This window comes from Vipera berus, assembly GCF_964194415.1.
Source record: "Vipera berus genome assembly, chromosome: 2".
Taxonomy (NCBI): domain Eukaryota; kingdom Metazoa; phylum Chordata; class Lepidosauria; order Squamata; family Viperidae; genus Vipera; species Vipera berus.
This window is the reverse complement of record NC_138203.1, coordinates 235,439,954-235,464,155: the sequence shown is the minus strand read 5'-3', so window position 1 is coordinate 235,464,155 and position 24,202 is coordinate 235,439,954. Positions and strand designations below refer to the sequence as shown.

At 40.0% G+C, this 24,202-nt stretch overlaps 1 protein-coding gene across 5 annotated transcripts in view; it reads left to right on the top strand.

Annotated features, from left to right (window-relative positions):
* The window catches only part of EEFSEC (eukaryotic elongation factor, selenocysteine-tRNA specific), a 170,752-nt gene that overhangs the window by 67,910 nt on the left and 78,640 nt on the right, over positions 1-24,202 (top strand). For all 5 annotated transcript variants that reach the window (XM_081317729.1, XM_081317731.1, XM_081317730.1 and 2 more), the window contains exon 5: positions 20,802-21,443. In XM_081317729.1, the coding sequence (XP_081173855.1) occupies positions 20,802-21,443 (642 nt within the window). The remainder of the gene's footprint in view (positions 1-20,801; positions 21,444-24,202) is intronic.

Genomic DNA, 24,202 nt, shown 5'->3' with positions numbered 1-24,202 from the left:
CCTCGGCAGGTCTCCGTTCCTCCGCGCAGACCTGCCGACGTTTGGGGAGGTTTGGGCGCCTCCCCAAACCTCCCCAAACGTCGGCAGGTCTCCGTTCCTCCTGCCGACCTTTGGGGAGGTTTGGGCGCCTCCCCAAACCTCCCCAAACCTCGGCAGGTCTCCGTTCCTCCTGCCGACCTTTGGGGAGGTTTGGGCGCCTCCCCAAACCTCGGCAGGTCTCCGTTCCTCCTGCCGACCTTTGGGGAGGTTTGGGCGCCTCCCCAAACCTCGGCAGGTCTCCGTTCCTCCTGCCGACCTTTGGGGAGGTTTGGGCGCCTCCCCAAACCTCCCCAGGTCTCCGTTCCTCCTGCCGACCTTTGGGGAGGTTTGGGCGCCTCCCCAAACCTCCCCAGGTCTCCGTTCCTCCTGCCGACCTTTGGGGAGGTTTGGGCGCCTCCCCAAACCTCGGCAGGTCTCCGTTCCTCCTGCCGACCTTTGGGGAGGTTTGGGCGCCTCCCCAAACCTCGGCAGGTCTCCGTTCCTGTTTGGGGAGGTTTGGGCGCCTCCCCAAACCTCCGCAGGTCTCCGTTCCTCCGCGCAGACCTGCCGACCTTTGGGGAGGTTTGGGCGCCTCCCCAAACGTCCCCAAACCTCGGCAGGTCTCCGTTCCTGTTTGGGGAGGTTTGGGCGCCTCCCCAAACCTCCCCAAACCTCGGCAGGTCTCCGTTCCTCCGCGCAGACCTGCCGACCTTTGGGGAGGTTTGGGCGCCTCCCCAAACCTCGGCAGGTCTCCGTTCCTGTTTGGGGAGGTTTGGGCGCCTCCCCAAACCTCGGCAGGTCTCCGTTCCTCCGCGCAGACCTGCCGACCTTTGGGGAGGTTTGGGCGCCTCCCCAAACGTCCCCAAACCTCGGCAGGTCTCCGTTCCTGTTTGGGGAGGTTTGGGCGCCTCCCCAAACCTCCCCAAACCTCGGCAGGTCTCCGTTCCTCCGCGCAGACCTGCCGACCTTTGGGGAGGTTTGGGCGCCTCCCCAAACGTCCCCAAACCTCGGCAGGTCTCCGTTCCTGTTTGGGGAGGTTTGGGCGCCTCCCCAAACCTCCCCAAACCTCGGCAGGTCTCCGTTCCTCCGCGCAGACCTGCCGACCTTTGGGGAGGTTTGGGCGCCTCCCCAAACGTCCCCAAACCTCGGCAGGTCTCCGTTCCTGTTTGGGGAGGTTTGGGCGCCTCCCCAAACCTCCCCAAACCTCGGCAGGTCTCCGTTCCTCCGCGCAGACCTGCCGACCTTTGGGGAGGTTTGGGCGCCTCCCCAAACGTCCCCAAACCTCGGCAGGTCTCCGTTCCTGTTTGGGGAGGTTTGGGCGCCTCCCCAAACCTCCCCAAACCTCGGCAGGTCTCCGTTCCTCCGCGCAGACCTGCCGACCTTTGGGGAGGTTTGGGCGCCTCCCCAAACGTCCCCAAACCTCGGCAGGTCTCCGTTCCTGTTTGGGGAGGTTTGGGCGCCTCCCCAAACGTCCCCAAACCTCGGCAGGTCTCCGTTCCTCCGCGCAGACCTGCCGACCTTTGGGGAGGTTTGGGCGCCTCCCCAAACCTCCCCAAACCTCGGCAGGTCTCCGTTCTTCCTGCCGACCTTTGGGGAGGTTTGGGCGCCTCCCCAAACCTCCCCAAACGTCGGCAGGTCTGCGCGGAGGAACGGAGACCTGCCGAGGTTTGGGGAGGTTTGGGGAGGCGCCCAAACCTCCCCAAACAGGAACGGAGACCTGCCGAGGTTTGGGGAGGTTTGGGGAGGCGCCCAAACCTCCCCAAAGGTCGGCAGGTCTGCGCGGAGGAACGGAGACCTGCCGAGGTTTGGGGAGGTTTGGGGAGGCGCCCAAACCTCCCCAAACAGGAACGGAGACCTGCCGAGGTTTGGGGACGTTTGGGGAGGCGCCCAAACCTCCCCAAAGGTCGGCAGGTCTGCGCGGAGGAACGGAGACCTGCCGAGGTTTGGGGAGGTTTGGGGAGGCGCCCAAACCTCCCCAAACAGGAACGGAGACCTGCCGAGGTTTGGGGACGTTTGGGGAGGCGCCCAAACCTCCCCAAAGGTCGGCAGGTCTGCGCGGAGGAACGGAGACCTGCCGAGGTTTGGGGAGGTTTGGGGAGGCGCCCAAACCTCCCCAAACAGGAACGGAGACCTGCCGAGGTTTGGGGACGTTTGGGGAGGCGCCCAAACCTCCCCAAAGGTCGGCAGGTCTGCGCGGAGGAACGGAGACCTGCCGAGGTTTGGGGAGGTTTGGGGAGGCGCCCAAACCTCCCCAAACAGGAACGGAGACCTGCCGAGGTTTGGGGACGTTTGGGGAGGCGCCCAAACCTCCCCAAAGGTCGGCAGGTCTGCGCGGAGGAACGGAGACCTGCCGAGGTTTGGGGAGGTTTGGGGAGGCGCCCAAACCTCCCCAAACAGGAACGGAGACCTGCCGAGGTTTGGGGAGGTTTGGGGAGGCGCCCAAACCTCCCCAAACGTCGGCAGGTCTGCGCGGAGGAACGGAGACCTGCCGAGGTTTGGGGAGGTTTGGGGAGGCGCCCAAACCTCCCCAAACAGGAACGGAGACCTGCCGAGGTTTGGGGACGTTTGGGGAGGCGCCCAAACCTCCCCAAAGGTCGGCAGGTCTGCGCGGAGGAACGGAGACCTGCCGAGGTTTGGGGAGGTTTGGGGAGGCGCCCAAACCTCCCCAAACAGGAACGGAGACCTGCCGAGGTTTGGGGAGGTTTGGGGAGGCGCCCAAACCTCCCCAAACGTCGGCAGGTCTGCGCGGAGGAACGGAGACCTGCCGAGGTTTGGGGAGGTTTGGGGAGGCGCCCAAACCTCCCCAAACAGGAACGGAGACCTGCCGAGGTTTGGGGACGTTTGGGGAGGCGCCCAAACCTCCCCAAAGGTCGGCAGGTCTGCGCGGAGGAACGGAGACCTGCCGAGGTTTGGGGAGGTTTGGGGAGGCGCCCAAACCTCCCCAAACAGGAACGGAGACCTGCCGAGGTTTGGGGAGGTTTGGGGAGGCGCCCAAACCTCCCCAAACGTCGGCAGGTCTGCGCGGAGGAACGGAGACCTGCCGAGGTTTGGGGAGGTTTGGGGAGGCGCCCAAACCTCCCCAAACAGGAACGGAGACCTGCCGAGGTTTGGGGACGTTTGGGGAGGCGCCCAAACCTCCCCAAAGGTCGGCAGGTCTGCGCGGAGGAACGGAGACCTGCCGAGGTTTGGGGAGGCGCCCAAACCTCCCCAAAGGTCGGCAGGTCTGCGCGGAGGAACGGAGACCTGCCGAGGTTTGGGGAGGTTTGGGGAGGCGCCCAAACCTCCCCAAACAGGAACGGAGACCTGCCGAGGTTTGGGGACGTTTGGGGAGGCGCCCAAACCTCCCCAAAGGTCGGCAGGTCTGCGCGGAGGAACGGAGACCTGCCGAGGTTTGGGGAGGTTTGGGGAGGCGCCCAAACCTCCCCAAACAGGAACGGAGACCTGCCGAGGTTTGGGGAGGTTTGGGGAGGCGCCCAAACCTCCCCAAACGTCGGCAGGTCTGCGCGGAGGAACGGAGACCTGCCGAGGTTTGGGGAGGTTTGGGGAGGCGCCCAAACCTCCCCAAACAGGAACGGAGACCTGCCGAGGTTTGGGGACGTTTGGGGAGGCGCCCAAACCTCCCCAAAGGTCGGCAGGTCTGCGCGGAGGAACGGAGACCTGCCGAGGTTTGGGGAGGTTTGGGGAGGCGCCCAAACCTCCCCAAACAGGAACGGAGACCTGCCGAGGTTTGGGGAGGTTTGGGGAGGCGCCCAAACCTCCCCAAACGTCGGCAGGTCTGCGCGGAGGAACGGAGACCTGCCGAGGTTTGGGGAGGTTTGGGGAGGCGCCCAAACCTCCCCAAACAGGAACGGAGACCTGCCGAGGTTTGGGGACGTTTGGGGAGGCGCCCAAACCTCCCCAAAGGTCGGCAGGTCTGCGCGGAGGAACGGAGACCTGCCGAGGTTTGGGGAGGCGCCCAAACCTCCCCAAAGGTCGGCAGGAGGAACGGAGACTTGCCGAGGTTTGGGGAGGTTTGGGGAGGCGCCCAAACCTCCCCAAAGGTCGGCAGGAGGAACGGAGACTTGCCGAGGTTTGGGGAGGTTTGGGGAGGCGCCCAAACCTCCCCAAAGGTCGGCAGGAGGAACGGAGACCTGCCGAGGTTTGGGGAGGTTTGGGGAGGCGCCCAAACCTCCCCAAAGGTCGGCAGGAGGAACGGAGACCTGCCGACGTTTGGGGAGGTTTGGGGAGGCGCCCAAACCTCCCCAAAGGTCGGCAGGAGGAACGGAGACCTGCCGACGAGCCGCGGCCACACAGGGTATTCCTGTGTATTCAGGCTTGCAGAACGGCGGATCGGCTTATACTCGAGTCAATAACTTTTTCCAGTTTTGGGGGGTGAAATTGGGGGTCTCGGCTTATACTCGAGTCGGCTTATACTCAAGTATATACGGTAATCACTTTTTAAAGCACGTATGTAAATTTTTCACATTTTATGTCTGTTATTTCCTGACTTATAGTCAGGTATGCTTCATCTCTAAATCCTGTTCTGATATATGAAGAAACAATTGAATTTACACTGTGATATGGGCAAAGCTTGCAGTATAGAAGCCATTTTCCTATATTGTAAGAAATGCATTTGGATGAGAACACCTGGATTTATCTTAAGATATTTCCCATTCAGTTGGTTCCCCATTATGAAAATATACATTTTGTGACCAAATGTTCATGTGACTGCTGTTTTTTATGTGATTACATTATTCTGTGGTGCAGTTCTACAGTGTGGATTTGCATCACATGGAATTGTGTGTTTACTTATCTCTAATGCTGATCTCAGAAGTAAAAATATGTTTCCCTTTGTAGCTTTTGTGTGATATAAGTACAAATATTTCCCTGCAGATTTTGTGGTATTGTGTCTATTTAGTTCCTGCAAATAATGAATTCCATTTCTCCCTCAATTGTATTAACTGTTTGGAGTACATTTTGAGATTCAGGTTTTCACAAAAAGATTCCCAAATGTCCCATTTTAATTCTTCCCATAATAAAGACACATTAGTTGCATGTGTTGGAATGTGTTGCAGCCTCTTGCTCATTTGGAATTTCAAATTGTTGAATTTTTATGCTTTTAATATATGAACAATGCTGTCTTATATTGATTTAGATAGTTTATTTATCTGTCCCATTATTATGTAGCTCAAATGGCTCTTCCAAATTTTAAATGGAACTTTTCTATGTCTGCCAAAGTAATTTGACAATTGATAAATAAGCGCAAGTCAGAATTAAAAATAAACACAATCAGTTTGCTTTATCTTTAAAAAAAGTGTATTGTTTAGATTTTGCATCCGTTCTTGCTAATCTGCACTTGTAGGATATTTCTCCACAAAAAATGTGCACTGGCAGACCATACTGTTGTTCTAAGTGTAACTATAAATTTTAAGTCTATTAAATCATTATACAAATCACGATGCCCCATGTGTGGCCTAGATCGCTCAACTCTGAAAAAGACATTTCTTTGCTATGTGAGTTAAATTAATTGATGCTAACATATCTCATTTTGGGGATCATTTTTGTGTCTATTAACTCTTTTGAAGCAATTGTCTGCAAATGAGGAAAAAGATTAGTAACACAATCTTCCCCCACCCCAATTTTCCTAGTTTCTAGTTTTATTCATTCTAAAATGGTCTGTCATTGCAGAGAGGACATGTGTTTTTAAATGAAAATATTTGAAATAAATATTTCTGAAATAAATTGGCATAGATTAATAAAGCATTGCTTAATCCTTAATCCTAATTCCTAGCATGTTTTGAAAAAAAAAATAGTATAGATCGGTATCATGTAGGTTTTTATGGTTAACTTTGATCATCTTATATATCTGGCTACCTAATTTTAATTATGGACAGACTTATAAAAGCATGAAATATAGGAGTGTACAGTATATGGTATTTAAAATTTTGTTCATATTCTCTAGATTTAGTTGATTTTTTGGAAATTAAAATCTTATATTATTGAAAATTATCTCATTGAGACTGTCTCATTGTCCTGGGAATTCTGGATTCTTATTTCTCTATCTTACCCTATTAATTCCTCTTGCTTTCCATAAAAAGTAACAATAGGAAGGAATGGTTCTGTTAATTGTAGTTCTAGAACAGACATGTCAAACTTGCGACGTCATGTGACATTGCGCAACATATCTGAACTTTTCCCCCATTGCCAGCAATAGGGTGGGCGTGGTTTCCTCATGATGCATCTGGCCCATGGGCTGGCAGTTTGACACCCCTGTTCTAGAAGGAACACTTCAGACTTAAATTTTATCTGTTAAGTAGTGAATTAATACAGGGATGAAGAATTTGAGGTCCCAGAGCTATGTGTGGTCTGTGTATAAGCCTGTTTTTCACTGACTATGATTCTGAGGTGTAAAAGCAAGAAAACTGTTATATAAGCTCTAAAATAGTCGTTTTTAGTTCAAAAATAAAAAAAATCTGTAAATCCCTAATACTCAGCCCATTCATTTAATGGCTTTCAGCTTTTTAACATAAATATGGTTCATAGCCACAAAATAATTGCCCATACATGTTTAGTTCATTTTTCCTTCTCTTTTTTCCATGTTTTGTTTCAGTTACACTTGAATTATTTTCAAAACAAGTTGAAACAAAACAGTTTCAAAACAAGTTAACTTCAAACCAGAGTTGCTTCTTGTAAGATGGTAGACCATATAAATATGATCAATCAATTAATCAATAAACCTTACCTTTTAAATTCTGTTTCTGTTTTCTTATTCATGATTTTATGCTATGATATGTTTTTTTTATTGTAAGCCAGCCAGTCCCTTAGGTAATTTGGGCAGTGTAGATATTCAATGATGAAAGCATATGGGACGTTGATTTATTTGTAGACATTCGAGAGAGGAGTTGTTGTTTTTTAAAAAATGTTTTTTTAAGGTCAGTAAAGGTCTGCTCTGCCTGTTTTACCTTGCTTTTTCTTTGTGCTAAAAACATTTTTTACATTTTAGTATTTATTTTTGGTTTTGAATGGATATTAGGTGATACAAAATAATAAGGGGATCTTGTCCAGTGCTGTATCAATATTGGACTTAACATAGGCAACTGAGTATTCTCCAGAGGTTTTGAGCTACACATAATCCCTTGGTTTTGGGTCGGCTGGTTAGAATAATGGGAGTTGAAGTCAAAACATTTAGAATACACATGAAATCCCACAATTGCCTCTCTAATTACAAGTCCATAGAGTCTACTGGATAAGCACTTTTTCTCTACTCCAGAGAATAGCCTAAACCTGAATGTTGTTAACTTTGCTTTTGTCATCTAGATTATTTTCCCATGTGTAGCAATAATAAAATACATTTGCATAAGAATCCTTATATGTCCATTCATAACTCAGTGGGTTAGGACGCTGAGCTTGTCGATCAGAAGGTCGGCAGTTTGGCGGGTCAAATCCTGAGTGCCGTGTAACAGAGTGAGCACCTGTTACTCGTCCCAGCTTCTGCCAGCCTAGCAGTTCGAAAGCACGTAAAAATGCAAGTAGAAAAATAGGGACCACTACGGTGGGAAGGTAACAGCGTTCTGTACGCCTTCAGCGTCTAGTCATGCCGGCCACATGACCACGGAGAGACGTCCTTGGACAAACGCTGGCTCTTCGGCTTTGAAACGGAGATGAGCACCGGCCCCTAGAGTCAGAAACGACTAGCACGCATGTGCGGGGGAACCTTTACCTTTACCTATAAGTAATATAGAATGATAATTTTAGCAAAACAGATTTTCCTTCTTCATTTCATTTCCTGAATGCCTTCTACATCTTTTCTGAAGATTGAGCAATCCTCTTGAATAGATTTGGAGAAGTGACATTGTTGGCTGGAATCCATGGTATCTGGGACTTAAATTAGAGAAATATTACTCAATGAGCTTTTGAGGGTTTTTTTTCTCCTCTTTTAAAGACATCAAGTTTAGGGGTTTTGAAACAGGAAGAAGACTGAAGTTCTGACATTCTTTATTCTCATGATTGGTAAACATAGAAATTTCATTTAATATTAATTCTTCTTGGTCAAGTTATAAAATGTTCATATTTAAAATGAAGGGAAGGGAAATATTTGTTTATAGAAACTTATTAACTTATTTTCAGAACCTCTTGAATTCAGCGGTGGTACTAAAAAAGTTACTGCATTTAATGTAGTCTCTGGATTTTCATATTTCTATGAAAGAAAGGAAAACACCATGTGGTTAAAATAACTTTTTCTTTCCATTACGTTATAATTAAAAGCCAAATGTTCATTAGCAGAAATTGATGCTTTTTAGGAGGGCTTATAAGAGTTCATAATATGTTAATGGTATTCTCTCTTACATAAGCCAAGTTTGAATATGCCAAGTGGTATATTTTGACAATTAAATAAAATGAGAGACCTAAGAGAAAGCTCTTGTTTTGGCATGAAGTCTAAAGAACTTGTCATCTCCCCTCATCTTCTCTTCCATGAAAGCAAAAGAGAGCAATTTATTTTAGTTACCATGTAAATTAGTTTGGTTACTATTATCACCCATTGCTGGTGGTAGAGAGTTCTCAGCAATATTTAATCTCTTTTGAAGAAAATGTTAAAATTTATAAGCCAGGACCAGACCTTTCCTATTACTCTTACAATTCATTTTGTTAAATGTTTTAATGTGTAGAAATAATATTTCATTAAGCAACTTCCAGGAATAATTAGTTCAGCAATGATAACTTGGAACAAAAGCCCTAGATTTAGCTTTAAATTTATGTTAGGCACTTTTGATGGGAAGGAACACATCTGGGGCTTTTAAGAAAGTAGAAAGAAAAATATTGAATTGTTTACCAAGACTGTGGTTGAAAGTTTTCAAATGACAGTACCCCTTTGGTTCCAGAATATTGCTTGCAGGCTAAAAATGGCCGATTGGCATGCTGTGTATCGAAATATATTATATTATTATGGTTTATTGCACAGTCAGCCAGTTGTTCAGACTGTATTTCTGTTGTTGTTGTTGTTGTTGTCAGCCAGTTGTTCAGACTGTATTTCTGTTGTTGTTGTTATTGTTGTTGTTGTTGTTGTTATTATTATTATTATTATTATTATTATTATTATTATTATTATTATTATTATTATATTTTCCACTTATCTCACGGTGGGGCTACTCTACATGATGCTTCACCATGATAAATAAAGTTTTGAGGTTCCTGAATGAATTTTTCTTTTGTGCTGAAAATATTAGTTATGTTAACAGTCATTTTTGTCTTGAGCTGCTTTTAAGCCTTCTTTAATATTTTCCTATAGTTGAGTTTAGAAAAAGTTAGCAGGATAAGCCTATTTTTTCTATTACAGTGGCTTGTCTGTGCAAGTGCATCATTACTCATTTGTAGAAATACAAATGAGCACTATAGAAATACTGATAATAACATCCTTATATCCTATATTCCAGAATTTCAAAAAGGCAAAGTTACACATCTTTTATTATTCTGAAAACTAGTTTTTCCCATATTTTTGAAAGATTAATTTCTTGCTTTTCACAGATTGTATTGTTTAAAAAAATGCTTCCTTTTAAAATTATAATAAAGCAATTTTGTTTTCTTTTTGCCAAAGATATAAAAAAAATCTGTTTTCTATTCACAAAAAGCAGCACTGAGATACTATACTACGTATATTTTTCAGTATCTTTTAAAAGCATCTTTTTATATTTGAATAATTTGGCTTAGCTTTTTATCTCTAAAATTCACATTTAAAGTGGTCCACTAAATCTGCCATTGGTAAGTATATAGATTCATCATTACTAACGAAAACAAACTTCTGTAGAATTGTTTGTTTTTGAATTTTGGTTTTGGGGGCTCCTTTCACTGGAATGTGTTAATTAACACCAAATTCATTACATTAAAAGTATATTACAGTTTGAGAAAAAATAGAATTTTATTCCCAGAAAGAAATTAGTACAAAAATTGATTTCCCCTTAGAGGAATTGTAAAAGCATTTTAAAATGTTATTTCTGAAGTATCGATTTTATTTTAACTCCTGATTTCTGTGTTATGATGGTAGTGTGGTTTTGGTATTGTTTTATTTTTAATTGCTCTTTTTACTATGAGATGGTGAACTAATTGTGACCTCTATCCTCCATTCTCAATTGCTTCTGACTTACTCTGCTAAGTAAAAAGAAATAACCTAACAGAGCGGTAACCAGATCACCACTGCCACACCAAGGAAACAGGCAAGCGTTGGGATGCACTTTAATCTCTCTATCCACACAGCTCTCATTTTAATTTGCAAAATTGAACCCAGATCGAGAGCAGTAAAGCCTGAATACGGTAAATATTCATGCCTCAGTGATCTAGAGTAGCTCCATTACATTTCAGAGATTGGGAGAATTACCTTTTGGATTATGTATATTCATGGGCTGATTTTTATTTGAGATATATTATTACTCACATTGGGCTACATGTAACACATTCTACCAAAACCAGCTGCCTGACAAAGCTCCAATGTTGCTTACACATAAAAAGTTTTACTTCTGTAGCCTATAGTTTCCCTTCTTTTAGGCTTTTCAAAGGTTAGCAATAAACAAAACAATTTTGTTAAAAAAGGGGAGGGAAAAATTCATTCCTGTGGATGTTCTATAAATCTTTCAGCCCCTATGTTTACTCCGATGTAATATTTTTTGGTGCACTTTGAAGTTTTAGGATGAAAGTGTTACTATTGTTTCATACATAAGACTTGAGTGAAAAAGAGTAATTTGGTTTATTTCTTCAGAATAATTAATTTCTCAGCATTTTGTTTTCTTACCTGGTGTTTCCTTTGTTTATCTGAAAGGCAGCTGGGAAGAAAATAGTAACTTGCCAATAATTTGGTTATTTAAATAGGTATTAAATTATATGCTTATTTTATAATACCGTATGTACATTACTGAAGAACAGACATAGTGTCTTTTATTCTACATGATACTTTAGATTATTTGATCAGATTCTAACAAAAACTAATTTTTCACATTTAGTAGAACTATACAAATCTTTTGGAGGGCCTTCGCATCAAAGCCACAAGCAGTGCGCTATTGATCAAAGTGTCATGACAGTCACATCTTCCCCAAGAATACAGCCATGGAAGTAGTTGAAGAAAAATATACGGTGATACAGTATATAATTTGGGAAGCTTGCGCAATGCACCTGAGAAAGCCATTTTGAACCACCAGAGGATCCAGCCAAGAAATGGCACTTTGCTGGTGGTGTTGCTATTATCAAAATATGTCTGAAAGATGGCTTAATAGTTGGGTATTACATTTTATATGGAGAGATTTGGATTAGTTTACAACTTTTTACCATTTATCCATGGCTTCTGCCCTTTGAAACATCTTGTTCCCTCCCTCCCCCCAAGGTGAGAACCTCAGCAATCCTCCTGACTTTCAGGAAGGGCTTTGCCAGTTGGCCTTTCAGGAAGGGCTTTGCCAGTTGGCCTGGAACCAGAACAGGGGTGGGTGGGTATTACTCTGGAACTGGCTATCAAAGTAAGAGAAGACCCCACGGCTCCCTGTGTTCTTTGTGCTCCCTTCTCCCCCCACATCTTTTAATGATAATTATTATTCATTTATCCTTGTAATGTTTACCAATTTTAATGTTTTTAAGCCACCCAGAGCCGCCTCTAGATGGGATGAATAGCACACAAATGTAACAAACAAACCAATTTATTAATTTCATTATATCTCACCTTTCCTGAAAGTAGTATAGATGCCTTCCTCCTATTTTCTCTACAACAAAAATCCTATGAGACAAGTTGAGTTCAGAGTGACCGACCCAAAGGCACCTGTTACCTTGTGAGTTCTTAACTGAGGGAAGACTTGAACTGTATGTCTCTGGTATGTTTCCAACAACTATGCCATGTTGGCTGTCTTTACATTTTTCTCTGCACATGAAGACATTTCTGACATCCATCCCTTTAAAAATGAGGATACAGTGGAAAAAGGAAAAAGAGAGAATTAATAACTTTTCTGCCTTTAAGTTGCTATCTGCAAAGCTAATGTCTCTTGGTTCTAACTAAATCATGATTATGGCTCAGGATTTCTCAACAGATAATGTTTTTTTCCCATTTTGCTTAATTGAGAGACTGATTTTTATTTTTAATTTTACTGTCCTGTCATACTCTGAACCAGTTCAACTAAACATAGCTCAATTTTCTTATGAAGAAAATTACTATCTATAGTTATTTTGGAAATTTCTACTAAAAGCACTAAATCTAGCTGCCAAAAAATTACAAAGTCTCATGTTGTTACACTAGTGATTAACAAACAATATCAAGAATGTTAAAGTACAGCTGGATCTGATGGGTAGTTTTAATCCATAAACATTTGTACTGTATGGTAATAAATGGGTTAGTCTTTAAAATGTCACAAAGCTCTTTTGCTTGGGTTTTTTCCTAGAAAAAACTTAATTCTTTTATGAAGATTCATAGTTTCTTTATGCAGATTCATGGCTCATTTATCCTGAGAAATCAACCCTTAATTTGGTTATATTCTTCAAGAGATTATCCAAGGGTTGAAGAGGTTGCAAGTGAATAAAGAACTTCCAGTTGATTAGGTGCTCTGGGCTTGCTTCATTTTGAATAAGAGATAGAATAATCAGTAATGATGAGGACCTGTTACAATACCATAGAAGCACAATAGTGTAATAAAATAATAGAAGCACAATAGTAGAATAAAAGAACAATTCAATATAGTCCATAAAAGGGTACAGCTAAACCATGTCTTCCTGGAGCCTCTGTATGTGGTTGCATAGTCAGTGGAACTGTTCTGAATGAATAATCTTTACAATCATTTTTATGACGTAAGAATTTGATTTAAAAATATTCTATTTATGTGTCTGTTGGAATTATTTGGTAACTTTCCCCAGCTTTCACTTCAATTTTTTTTTAAACTGAAGTTGGTCCAGGTCTTTATAGAATAATAGGGCATTTTCTATAGTTAACCCCCTAGAAAAGTTCTGTAAAGGTTTAATGTTTTTTATGTTTAGAATGAGCACTATAGCTAATATAGTTTCATGAAACTTTATACATTTCAAAATCTTCTAGACCAGGCATTTCAAACTCGCAACGTCACACGATGTCGCGTGACATATCGTGACTTTTTCCCCATTGCCGGCAATGGGGTAGGCACGGTTTTGGCATGACGCATTCGGCTCGCGGGCCAGGAGTTTGACATGCTTGTTCTAGACCATCTAAATAGATTATAAATAACTGTTTAAATGTCACTTAGTGTTCACTGTGATTATAATTTTATTGTTCTATAATATATAACACAATATAAATCTCATTTGATACTTGCTGCTGAATGGAAAAGCAATTCATATACTGTATGTATCTAATACACGAATAAGTAAATACTGGAATAAACAAACAATTTTTCTTTCATCAGGCAATATGTGTAGGATTTCCAGATGTTCAATCATCTAGGCACTACTCAGGCAGTGAAAACAAGGTCATGCAATTAATGGAAGGCATCTAAATTAAATTAAATTGTATATTGTTGTGTATAAAATGAAGATAACTAAGAATGGGTGAAAAAATTACAACAATGTAATATGTGCATTACTAATAATGCTTAGAATGAAGTATTCTGTGATTCAATAGGTCAACTATTTCTTTTTTACTCTGCATTGAATGTCTATGGAGACTCTCAATCATCCAGGTAATAGTTATCCCAAAGGTGCTTTTCCCAAGACAACTGGACTATCTTGTTTTTTCCTGGAAGACATTTTGCTTCTAAGAAGAAATGTTTTGGATGAGAAGCAAAGAAAAAACAAAGAAAGTCCAGTTGCCTTTTGAAAAAGCACCTTTGGGACTCTGCATTGAATGATATTGAGTTAAATGTAGCAGATAGAAATACAAATAGATATTTATATAACATAAAACGTTCTAAGATCATATACGATCAGGCTTCCTGTATACAGTCACCCTTATCTCTTCAAGAAATAGTTTATAGTTTATAGTTTATTTGATTTATATACCGCCCTTCTCCTTGGTGGGACTCAGGGCGGTTCACAGGGCATACATAAGAAACACTATACAAAAATTAAAAAGAATTAAATCCATGCCCAATTAAAACAGAAGTACAGATTAAAAACAATTAAAAGCCCATAATCCCCCATCAGGCCAGACCAGCTAATTCGAACAGATGGGTCTTCAGGCCCCGACGGAAAGTTCGAAGGTCTGGTGCCATCCGGAGCTCCACCGGCAATTGATTCCATAAAGCCGGAGCCCCCACAGAGAAGGCCCTCCCCCTGGGGGCCACCAGTCGACATTCCCTGACTGGCGGCACCCTGAGGAGGCCCTCTCTGTGGGAACGCACAGGGCGGAGGGGAGTCGATGCCGGCAGCAGGTGGTCCCTGAGGTAACCCGGACCCAATAATAGGTAAATCTATGAAAACAGCACAGGTTCCCAATCCAGATGGCTATTACATTAAATTCTGAACTCCAGTTCTATGGAAAACCTGTAATGATGCGTTTTGAAGTAAGATTTTCCCAGCTTTGGGAGGCTTATATAACTGAATTTTTGATGGCTAGGAAAGATACCTGCTAGCTGCAAATATTTGTGTGTTTGCTAAACAAAAGAAATACAAATATGCAGAAACATTGAGAACAACCCTGGTACTTAGAGTATTGGTTATATTGTCTCTGATTATGTATTCTGTACAATTTTTAGAAAATATTTTCAGGCATCGGATAATATATTAATAATTAACATTTACAAATTCACATCAACATTTGTGAATTGCAGAAAAGGCCTTTGGTATGGTGCAGTGGATATTTCTGAAATTAGATGAGTCTTATTTAGATAATACGGATTTTCTTTGTGTGTGTGTGTGTGTGTGTTAATAAGATTTGCATGTGATACTCTTCTCTCTTTGCTTTGGATTCATTCATTCATTCCTTCATTCATTCAATCACACTTCTTAACTGCCCATATCCCTTCATCTGTCAAAATCTGTTGAGTAATCATCAAGGATATCCTTTATCTCTTTCTAATTTGTTACTTGTTTTATTAGACAAATAAAGGACGTTTCAGGTAAAACAATGCTGTAGCTGAGAACAAACATATCATATGCTTATATAAATTTTTATGCCAAAATCTTTTGACATTGTGCACTGGTTGGGTAATGGGATTTAACAGTCTATGTTCTATTCTCTGTTCTCTGTACTATATCTCTTTAAATCAGTGTTGTTTAAACTGTTTCAGGAGATCTTGGGGTGCCACAATAACTTCATTAGGTTCCATTACAGACAAAGGGAATAAAAGAGGTTTGCTTGAATATAGCGAATTCACTATAACTAGAGCTTTTCTTTTTTTTTTTTTGGAACAGGGATTCCTGGATTTTTTTTAATTAACAGGTTGCATGGCCTGAACAAATTTATAAGCAACTGTTTTAGATTAGTTGTTTAGATTACTCTAGTTTTTAAAGAATCTGAGTTGCACAAGATATATAGATTACCTAAAATTGTAAAATGGCTCTATATTCTGTAAAATACTTCAGAAGAATTAGTAGTATCTAAATCTCAATTTTACTATTAATATCAGAATGTGTTTTTGGTAATTCCAAATCTGTGATATAAACAATTAAAGAATATTTTAAGGCATAGTTTAGTTATTTATAAGAACTCTGGATTAAGGATTCCCAATAGCTCATATTATCAAATAAATGAGTAAGAGTCTTAAGAATATTAAATTCTTATTCTTGCAATATTATGTTTCTTATCTTAAATTGAGATTAATTGGACAAATATTGTTTTTCACAAATTCTGATCTCTCCAAAGCATGCTATTTATATTGGCAATGTAAAATGGTTTAATTTATGTATTTACAGACAGCCTATATATCCTGTAAATAAATATAATTACATGACTTATTTATTTATTTATATAGAACAAATATAATTAAATATATAATGATTCTATGTGGCTCACAACAAATCTGTATGATATGGGCTTGTCCAATTATTGCCTAGTTTTGTTTATCAACCATATTTTATAAACATAGCATTAAAAAGATGATGTGAAGGTATTTGTGAATTGTATATAAAATATTTTGAATAAATGAAGAAATGGACATATTGATCAAGGAGTCAGCAAAAAGATTTTCTCTTAAGTATTGGAAAGGCAATAAAATTCCAGACTGATAATTTTGGATTGTTGTTGTTGTCTATTAAATAAAGGATCTGAATTTTTTTATATTTCCTGACAAAGATATTTATTTGGACATAATCTGTGATTGGCAAATTCAAACATGTTTAGACAAATCTGATGTGCTTTTTCATTTTTAGCTGTTCTCTTAAGCAGTCTCTTTCGTCTCTTGTCTGAAGAGAAAAGATTGGTTTTTACCACTTAAAAAACAAAGAAAGTTAGAGCGTATTTTTCTTTTCTCCCTGTGTGTCCACTCCATTTTATGTCTGTTGTATGTAATCTGTAATGTCTCACTTAAATAGATGTAATCTATGTTTCACTTAAATAGATGGCAACCTTCCCATTTAAATTGGGTTGGATGTTAATAACTTGATTAAAGTAACCAATAGATGGATGGATGGAAAGATGGACGGATGAAACTGTATAATAAATTGGATAAACTTGTTTAACACTTAAACTACAGTATTTTGGTTTGGGCTTTTTTGCTTCGTATTGTATAATTACTAGTTAGTAGAATTTGCTGTGATTCTACTTATCAGAAAGAGTTGGTTGTGTTTATATCTTGTAACAATAAGATGCAGTGACAGCACTGGAGGCAGGAGGATGCTTGGACTCTTATCTGAAAAACCTAAGAGCTATAGCATATGGAGTACTGATAACTTAATGAAGTTGGATAAATAAAGGAAAAGAAGCTTCATTGTATCAGAAGAAAAATCCATTAGTGGGGTTTTGTATGCTGTTTTCTATTAGTTAAACTGCTTTGAAAATCTTAGTGAGCTTTTCCTTTGGTCTTCAAATAACAGGTTCTTTTCTTATATTGAACACATTTGTTTATCTTAAGGGCCTGAACAGTTTGGGTGCTTTTAATTTATCTCTCCTTTTTGCATTTTTTATCTGTGTATGAACACATGGACTTCCCAGTCCTCCTCCTCCACTAAAGCAGTTTCACAAACCTCTACATCATTCTTAGAAATATTAATGTGATCATGAAGATAAAAATATTAAACATTCTTTCCTGATTTATTTTCAGGCATTGCAAGATGCCTCCCCCCAATCCTTGTTCACATGAAGTCTCTGAACATAGTTTACTATTCTGACAGTATTTGTTCTAGACAGTATCTAAAGAAGCTACTTCATTGATTTTGATGAACTTGAAGTTGCCATATGAATTGCTTTTGGGCAGACACACTAATTTCTGCTGAAGTTGCTACCCAAAATTTTGACAATGTACTTGAGCGGCATAAAATTAGGAATGCAGGTAGGGTGGAAGTAGTTGAAATTCAGACACTATGATGACCGATAGTTTTTTTACATTTATAAATATGCATTTATGTTTAGCTGTATTATTATTCATTTTAAAGGGAACTATACTTAGCAGAAAAAATATATTCTTGAGAAAGTGAAATTATCTCCTCATCCAAGATAGTCCTATTGATTTTTAGATCCTAGATCAGGGGTCTTCAAACTTGGCCCTTTTATGACTTGTGGACTTCAATTCCCAGAATTCCTCAGCCAGCATGTCCTAGATCAGGGGTCTTCAAACTTGGCCCTTTTATGACTTGTGGACTTCAACTCCCAGAATTCCTCAGCTGGGCATGCTGGCTGAGGAATTCTGGGAGTTGAAGTCCACAAGTCATAAAAGGGCCAAGTTTGAAGACCCCTGTCCTAGATGATATATGATTAAGGTATGGAGATGAGGAAGCTTAGTTTCCCAAAAGTTAATTAATGAAGCTTTCTGGGTTTCCTCAGGACTAGTTTTATCTCTCATATCATAGATTCTTAGGATAAAATAGCCTTTAAAAGCTATGTATACCATTCCATTCACTGTGGAGTAAGATGCAAATATTATGTGTACAGTATCCATTATTGGATGCACCTTGTTTTCTTTTATAAAATAAACTGAATCTTTTTTAAAGTATTAATTTACTTGAAATGAATATTGTTACATTGTAAACATCCAAAGAATATATTGGCAGTTGCTCGTATAAGAATAATTTCTTCTTTTGTGGGGGGAAAGTTTGATGCACATAGAAGTGTTGTATATATGCAAAATTAAATGGAAAAGATCTGGAATCATTTACTTTAGACTTGATGGGGGAAATCTAATTTTTAAATTTTCTTTTCTATAAAAAGACTTCCAGTGAAAACTAAGAATACCAGAGAAATGCAGAATCAGGGATTTTATGCATGATATGCTAGATAATAGAAGGTTTTTTTAAAAGAAGTATCATACCCAATTGCTGGTAATAAATTCTCTAAATTTCTGTTTGAATTCTGGGCAATGGTAACACAATAGTATAAATTCAACTAACATTTTTTTTTCTAGAAATATAAAATGTGGTCTGATGGAATTTTGTTTTTGGACTTGCACAGTTCATTTTTGGTTAGTTTTTAAAGGATTTGATTTTGTTTATCTGTTCATAGTATTTGTATGTTTCACATTCTCTTATGGCTACGGCTTATAAATCATATGGAGAGATACAGCAGCAGAATTTTAAACTTTGGAATTATTATCTACGCAAGATTTCTTTTGAGAAGAGATGTTGTATTCTATATTTTTAAAAAAGAGAAGTTTCATAATGTGAAAACATACACTGAATCTTTTGAGTTCCTCTAAAATTCTACATTTTAAAGATTTTTCAAAGTTATGAAGATGAGTGCAATATGCATGGGTAATGAATAAATGGAAAAAAAATATTGAGTTAAGTCTGCATTCAGTTGTGGTCACTGCAAATGCAAAAAACAGCTAGCACTAGCTGAAGGAGGAGGGATTCTGTCTCTCCCCTCTCCCTCCCCTCCCCTCTCCTCCCCTCCCCCCTCTTCCCTCTCCCCTCTCCCTCCTTCTATATTCCCTAGACCTTCTCCAAAGGTATTGAAGGATACTCCAGAGAATAGTTAGCACAGAGGGAGGGGAAATTGATCACAGATGAATATAACTCTTAAGGTTGGAGTAGTCAGTTTTCAGGATTATAAGCTTTTTAAACTGCTGCCCAACGAATAGAGTACAAAATAGGGATTCAGGAGGATGAACAAGTGCTAAGAATTAAGGAAACTTTGTTTCTGGCAACATGCTCAATTGAGGAAAGTGTGATTGGTACCAGAACTAAGATTATAAGTCTTTTCACATACATTCCATTTACAATTTTGTCGCAATTAATCCCATTACCCCTTCAGAATCCTTTCCTGCAACATAATTTAGCCAAGTAAATCTCCTTAGTTCTTGCTATTGCTGGATAATTGGATGTCAGAAGTTTTGCAGTTTATTGCACATCATCTAGGGACCTACCAGTAGATAGCAATTTCTCTTTTGCCCACCCCTGGCTTAAAGAATAAATGTAAGAACAAAAGAAAAAAGGAAAAGGAAATCAAGCCATATAAAACAACTGGTTTGTCCTAATCAAGCTGAACCAACTTTGATAGCTTTGAAAAGCTTATTTTCTTGTTACTGTTTCTATTCTAAGATGTTTCTGAAATAGAATAACTAAGAAGATTCCAAGTGTATTAGCATCAAACTTTTATTTTTTTGTGTGGTGTTACACTGTCTCATATACTATGGAAAGATTAGAGTCATAACCAGATAATAACCATAATTTATTTATTTATTATTGTTAAATTTTTATACCGCCCTTCTCCCGAAGGACTCAGGGCAGTGTACAGGGCAATAAATATAAAAACGAAGTACAAAAGTTAAAAAACAATTAAATATTATGCCCGAATATAAACAGTAATTAAAAGCCATATTAAAACCCCAACCCTTAACCCATCAAACCAGGTCGGATTGCTCGAATAAATAAGTTTTTAGATCCCGCCGGAAGGAGCGAAAGTCGGGGGCCATCCGGAGCTCGACCGGCAAGCGGTTCCACAGGTCTGGCGCGCCCACAGAGAACGCCCTCCCCCTAGGGGCCACCAATCGACATTCTTTGATCGGAGGCACCCAATCATAGATGGTATAATATAATTCATAATCATAAAATAGTTCTGAAATCACTAAATCATATTTGTGTTTACAAGTTGATGAAAATGAATTATAAAGTATTTTTACACATTATTTTATTATTATTTGACAGATTTATGAAAAAGATCAAATGTGATAAAAAGGATTGGAAGCTATATAGAATAAACGATTGAAAATTATCCTTTTGAAAACATTAACCTTCAAAAACAGAATGTCTTACAGTATTGTATGTGTTAAAACAAAAACATGTATATACATTGTCGTAATACACTGAGATATGCTATCACAGAACAATCTAAAAGAGAAAATGCTTACCGTTGGAGATAATACATCCTCCTTAAGAAGCAGCAGCAAATGTGTAGGGGAAATGAACAGAAAAGACAGTGTTTTAAACTATGTAACTAATTTGCTTTTTTTAAAAAAACAAATGGACTGGCTCAAACACATCTTCTGCCTACTTTGGCTAGTATGGAAGTTACTAAATTCAAAAGAATAAGGGCTGGTATTATTTTCTTGCAGAAAAGAAATTAAGCATTCCATTAGGTAATTTAAGAAAAATTTTCTGGTAATTAATGAGAATGGTATAAAACAGCAATATATATATATTGTAAAAGAGTATGAATATTTTAAATTAATATTTTAAAATAAGAAAAATGCTAACAGTTTTTTTGTTATGCTTTCCCCCATAAATAGGTGACAAAGAAAGTAAAGTCGATGCAGATGTTTCATACACCAGTAACTTATGCCATGCAAGGGGATAGGGTTGGAATTTGTGTAACCCAGTTTGATCCAAAGCTGTTGGAACGAGGCCTCATTTGTACACCTGAATCTCTCCAGACGATCCATGCTGCCATTATCTCTTTGAAGAAAATCCCCTACTTTAGAGGGACTCTTCAAACCAAGGCGAAGTTTCATATTACAGTTGGCCATGAGACTGTTATGGGAAGAGTAATGTTCTTCAGCCCAACTCCTGATGACTTCGGTAAAGAGCCTCTGGAAAATTATTTTGATTTTGAAAAGGAATACCTTTATGAGGAGGAATATCTTTCCAATGAATCAAAGTCCTCAGAAGAAAACAAGGAAAATGGCCAGGTTGGAGAAAGACAGCTCCCAAAACAACAGTGGGCCTTACTAGAATTTGAAAAACCAGTTACTTGTCCTAAATTTTGTCTTGTAATTGGATCAAAATTGGACACTGATATTCATGCAAATACTTGCAGACTGGCATTTCATGGGATACTTCTCCATGGAATGGAAGAGAAGAATTATACAGAGGAATGTCTGCCAAAACTCAAGGTTTACAAGACGAAACATAAGGAAGGACAAGTAGAACGGGTAAGCTTGCATGATACAAGGTTCCTTTGGATGTGCAAGGATCTTAATATGGGAAAGGATAATTAGAAATGGAATATAAGAAAGGTGGATTCCCTTCATTTATTAAGGAAGTGTTGGTTTTCCTCTTCTCAAGAAACCATCACTAGATCCAACCATGCTGGACAACTTTCATCCAGTTTCCAACTGTCAGCTAATTGCTCTTGGGTTCACCAGGAGAATTGGCAACCCTATCTTAGGAGTTAGGACAATGGTTTTACGCAGTCAGCAAAGTTAGGGATGAATTTACTATAGAAGTTAGCAAAGCCCAGAAAGTACTGGACATTTATGGGGGAGGGAGAAGGTGCAATGACAGTCTGTAGCTTTGATGGATATACCTGTATGCCTTCTGTGGAGATTCTGTAGCCCAATTAAGACAGGTCAAAAGTGCATTTTTCTAGTTTGACAAAGAGTTTATTGTCCTGTAATTTATGTAATACATTTCTGACATGGGTGACATGCAAGGAGGGACCTTCAGAATAAACTAATATGTCATCTAAGTACAGTACCATTTTGATATCATGAATCTAGAAAAAACAGCTCCATAGTTATCCAGGCTGAAAGGCATTATTGTGTATTCAAACTTATTGTATATTGTATCAAAGGTTGTTAAATACTCATGTCCTTCTTTCATTCGGTTTCAGCACTCCTGAAGTCTAGTTTTATAAAGATCTGTGTCTTTTGTAACTGATCTAGAAGAACTGAGATAAGCAGGGAGTGGATGATAGCTTCTAATTTTTAACCTGTTCAGGTTTTTATAATCATGAATGGTACCCATGGGGCTCCCTTTAGAGTGGTTGGTGTTTTTCCTTGTTTTGGGGTGCCAGTGCTGTTGAATTGGAAGGGTAATGAATCCTTTTTTGATATTGGCATGCAAATATTCCTTGAGAATGGCTAAATTGTATCTAGACATGAAATATGGTCTCTTTGCTGGAATTTGGGCTCCTGGCTTCAAATTGATTGTGCAATTAGATGCCTGTTGTGAGGGTAGCATGATTATCTCTTCTTTTCCAAACACATTGAAAAATCTGCATATTTTTCTTGCAGGGTTGACCCTGCATTGGAGTGGAGGAAGGGTAAACTTGCAGTGGTTGTAAGTGAAATTATTGACATTTACGGGAGGGAAATGAGAGTGTCCCTCGCTCCCAACTTACTTCTGGATCATGCTACTGATGCTACTCTATTTCCAAGATGATGAGTATTTGAAAGAAAGCAGTTACATTGATTGTTATGAACTTTGTGTGATCTTTGATCATCAACTGCAAAGGAGCCATGCACTGTAGAATCAGTCCTGCTTTTAGTGGCTGTCCATTGATCATCTTGACTGTCATTGGCAGCATAGTCATTGAACTATTTTCATTCCCAAACAAGGCACCTAGCCCCCTGTTTCACCTCAGAAAGAACAAAGCCCACTAACTAAAAAAGGATTGAAGTAAAGCATCTATATCAGCATAAAAACAACAGAATAAAGTTGCCCTCATTGAAGCTTGCTCCAAAGAAACAGTCCAAATATTAAAAGATGCCAATACTGTAATATCAAATATAAGCATCTACTTACTGCAAGAAACAAATGAATGTACAACATAGCTGAAGTTATAACTGAATACCATAGATGCTAAATCAACAAAGAAAAAAAGTGCATCATCAAAATGGAAAATCAGGCTGGAAAATAAGATCAGCTAGCTAAGATTAGATACAATTAAGTTGAAACAGATAAAAGAAAAGCTGAAGAACAAGGAGACAAAAGGATACGTGATGAAGAAATATTACCATCAGTGGAGAGACTGCAGTGAACCAGTTAACACCAGAAGAAGGAGGAGGAGGAAGAGTAGTAGTAGTAGTAATAGTAGTCAACAGCAGAAGTTAACACCAGAAGAAGAAGTCAACACCAAAAGGAGGAGGAGGAGGAATAGTGCAGTTTTGTCTGCAGCTATGGGATAAGAATGCAGCTTGGGTAAAGGTGGTGGATAAAAATAAAAAAGAAGCTGAAATGAAAGAACTTGTAATAACAGAAGTGGTGGAGAAAAGAGGAAGAAAGATCAAAAACTGATCAGCTCTAGGTGAAGATGAATTGCATGTTTTGGTTGAAATATCTCACTGGTGTACACCCACTCATTGCCAAGTAGTTCAGAACATACTGAAAGGAGATGAAATTGAAGAGTAGTTAACATCTGGCAATAACAGAAGATCAAAAAAAAAAGGACAGTACCAGGCAACTACAGACCAATTGCCCTCTTACCAACAACTTTCAAAATTGCTAGCTGTTATGTACCTTATACAGTCCAACAGCATCTAGTTGAAAACAAGCTCTTTCCACTTGAGTGGAAAGGAAACTACTCAAACAACAGAAGAACAATGTTGACAAGATTTTGGAAAATGACAGGAAAGGGAAAGCCAACTTCAATGTAGCTTATACTTATTACATGAAGGGATTATACTTACTGCCCCATGATTGGATAATCAGGGTCCTAGAAATAATAGTAGAAACATCAGAAGATTTGTGCAAAGGTCAGTGGCACAATGGAAGACACTGTTGCTGGTCGATGGGTATGGGAAAGGTTAACATCAAGAGAGGAATCTTTCAAGGAGACTCACTGTCATCCCTACTGTTTGTCATTGTACTGATTCTTCTGTCAACAATATTGACAACATGGCTATCAAACATCAAAACATCTGTCAGGCTGTCCCACCTCCTTTACACAGACAATTTGGAACTGTGTGGA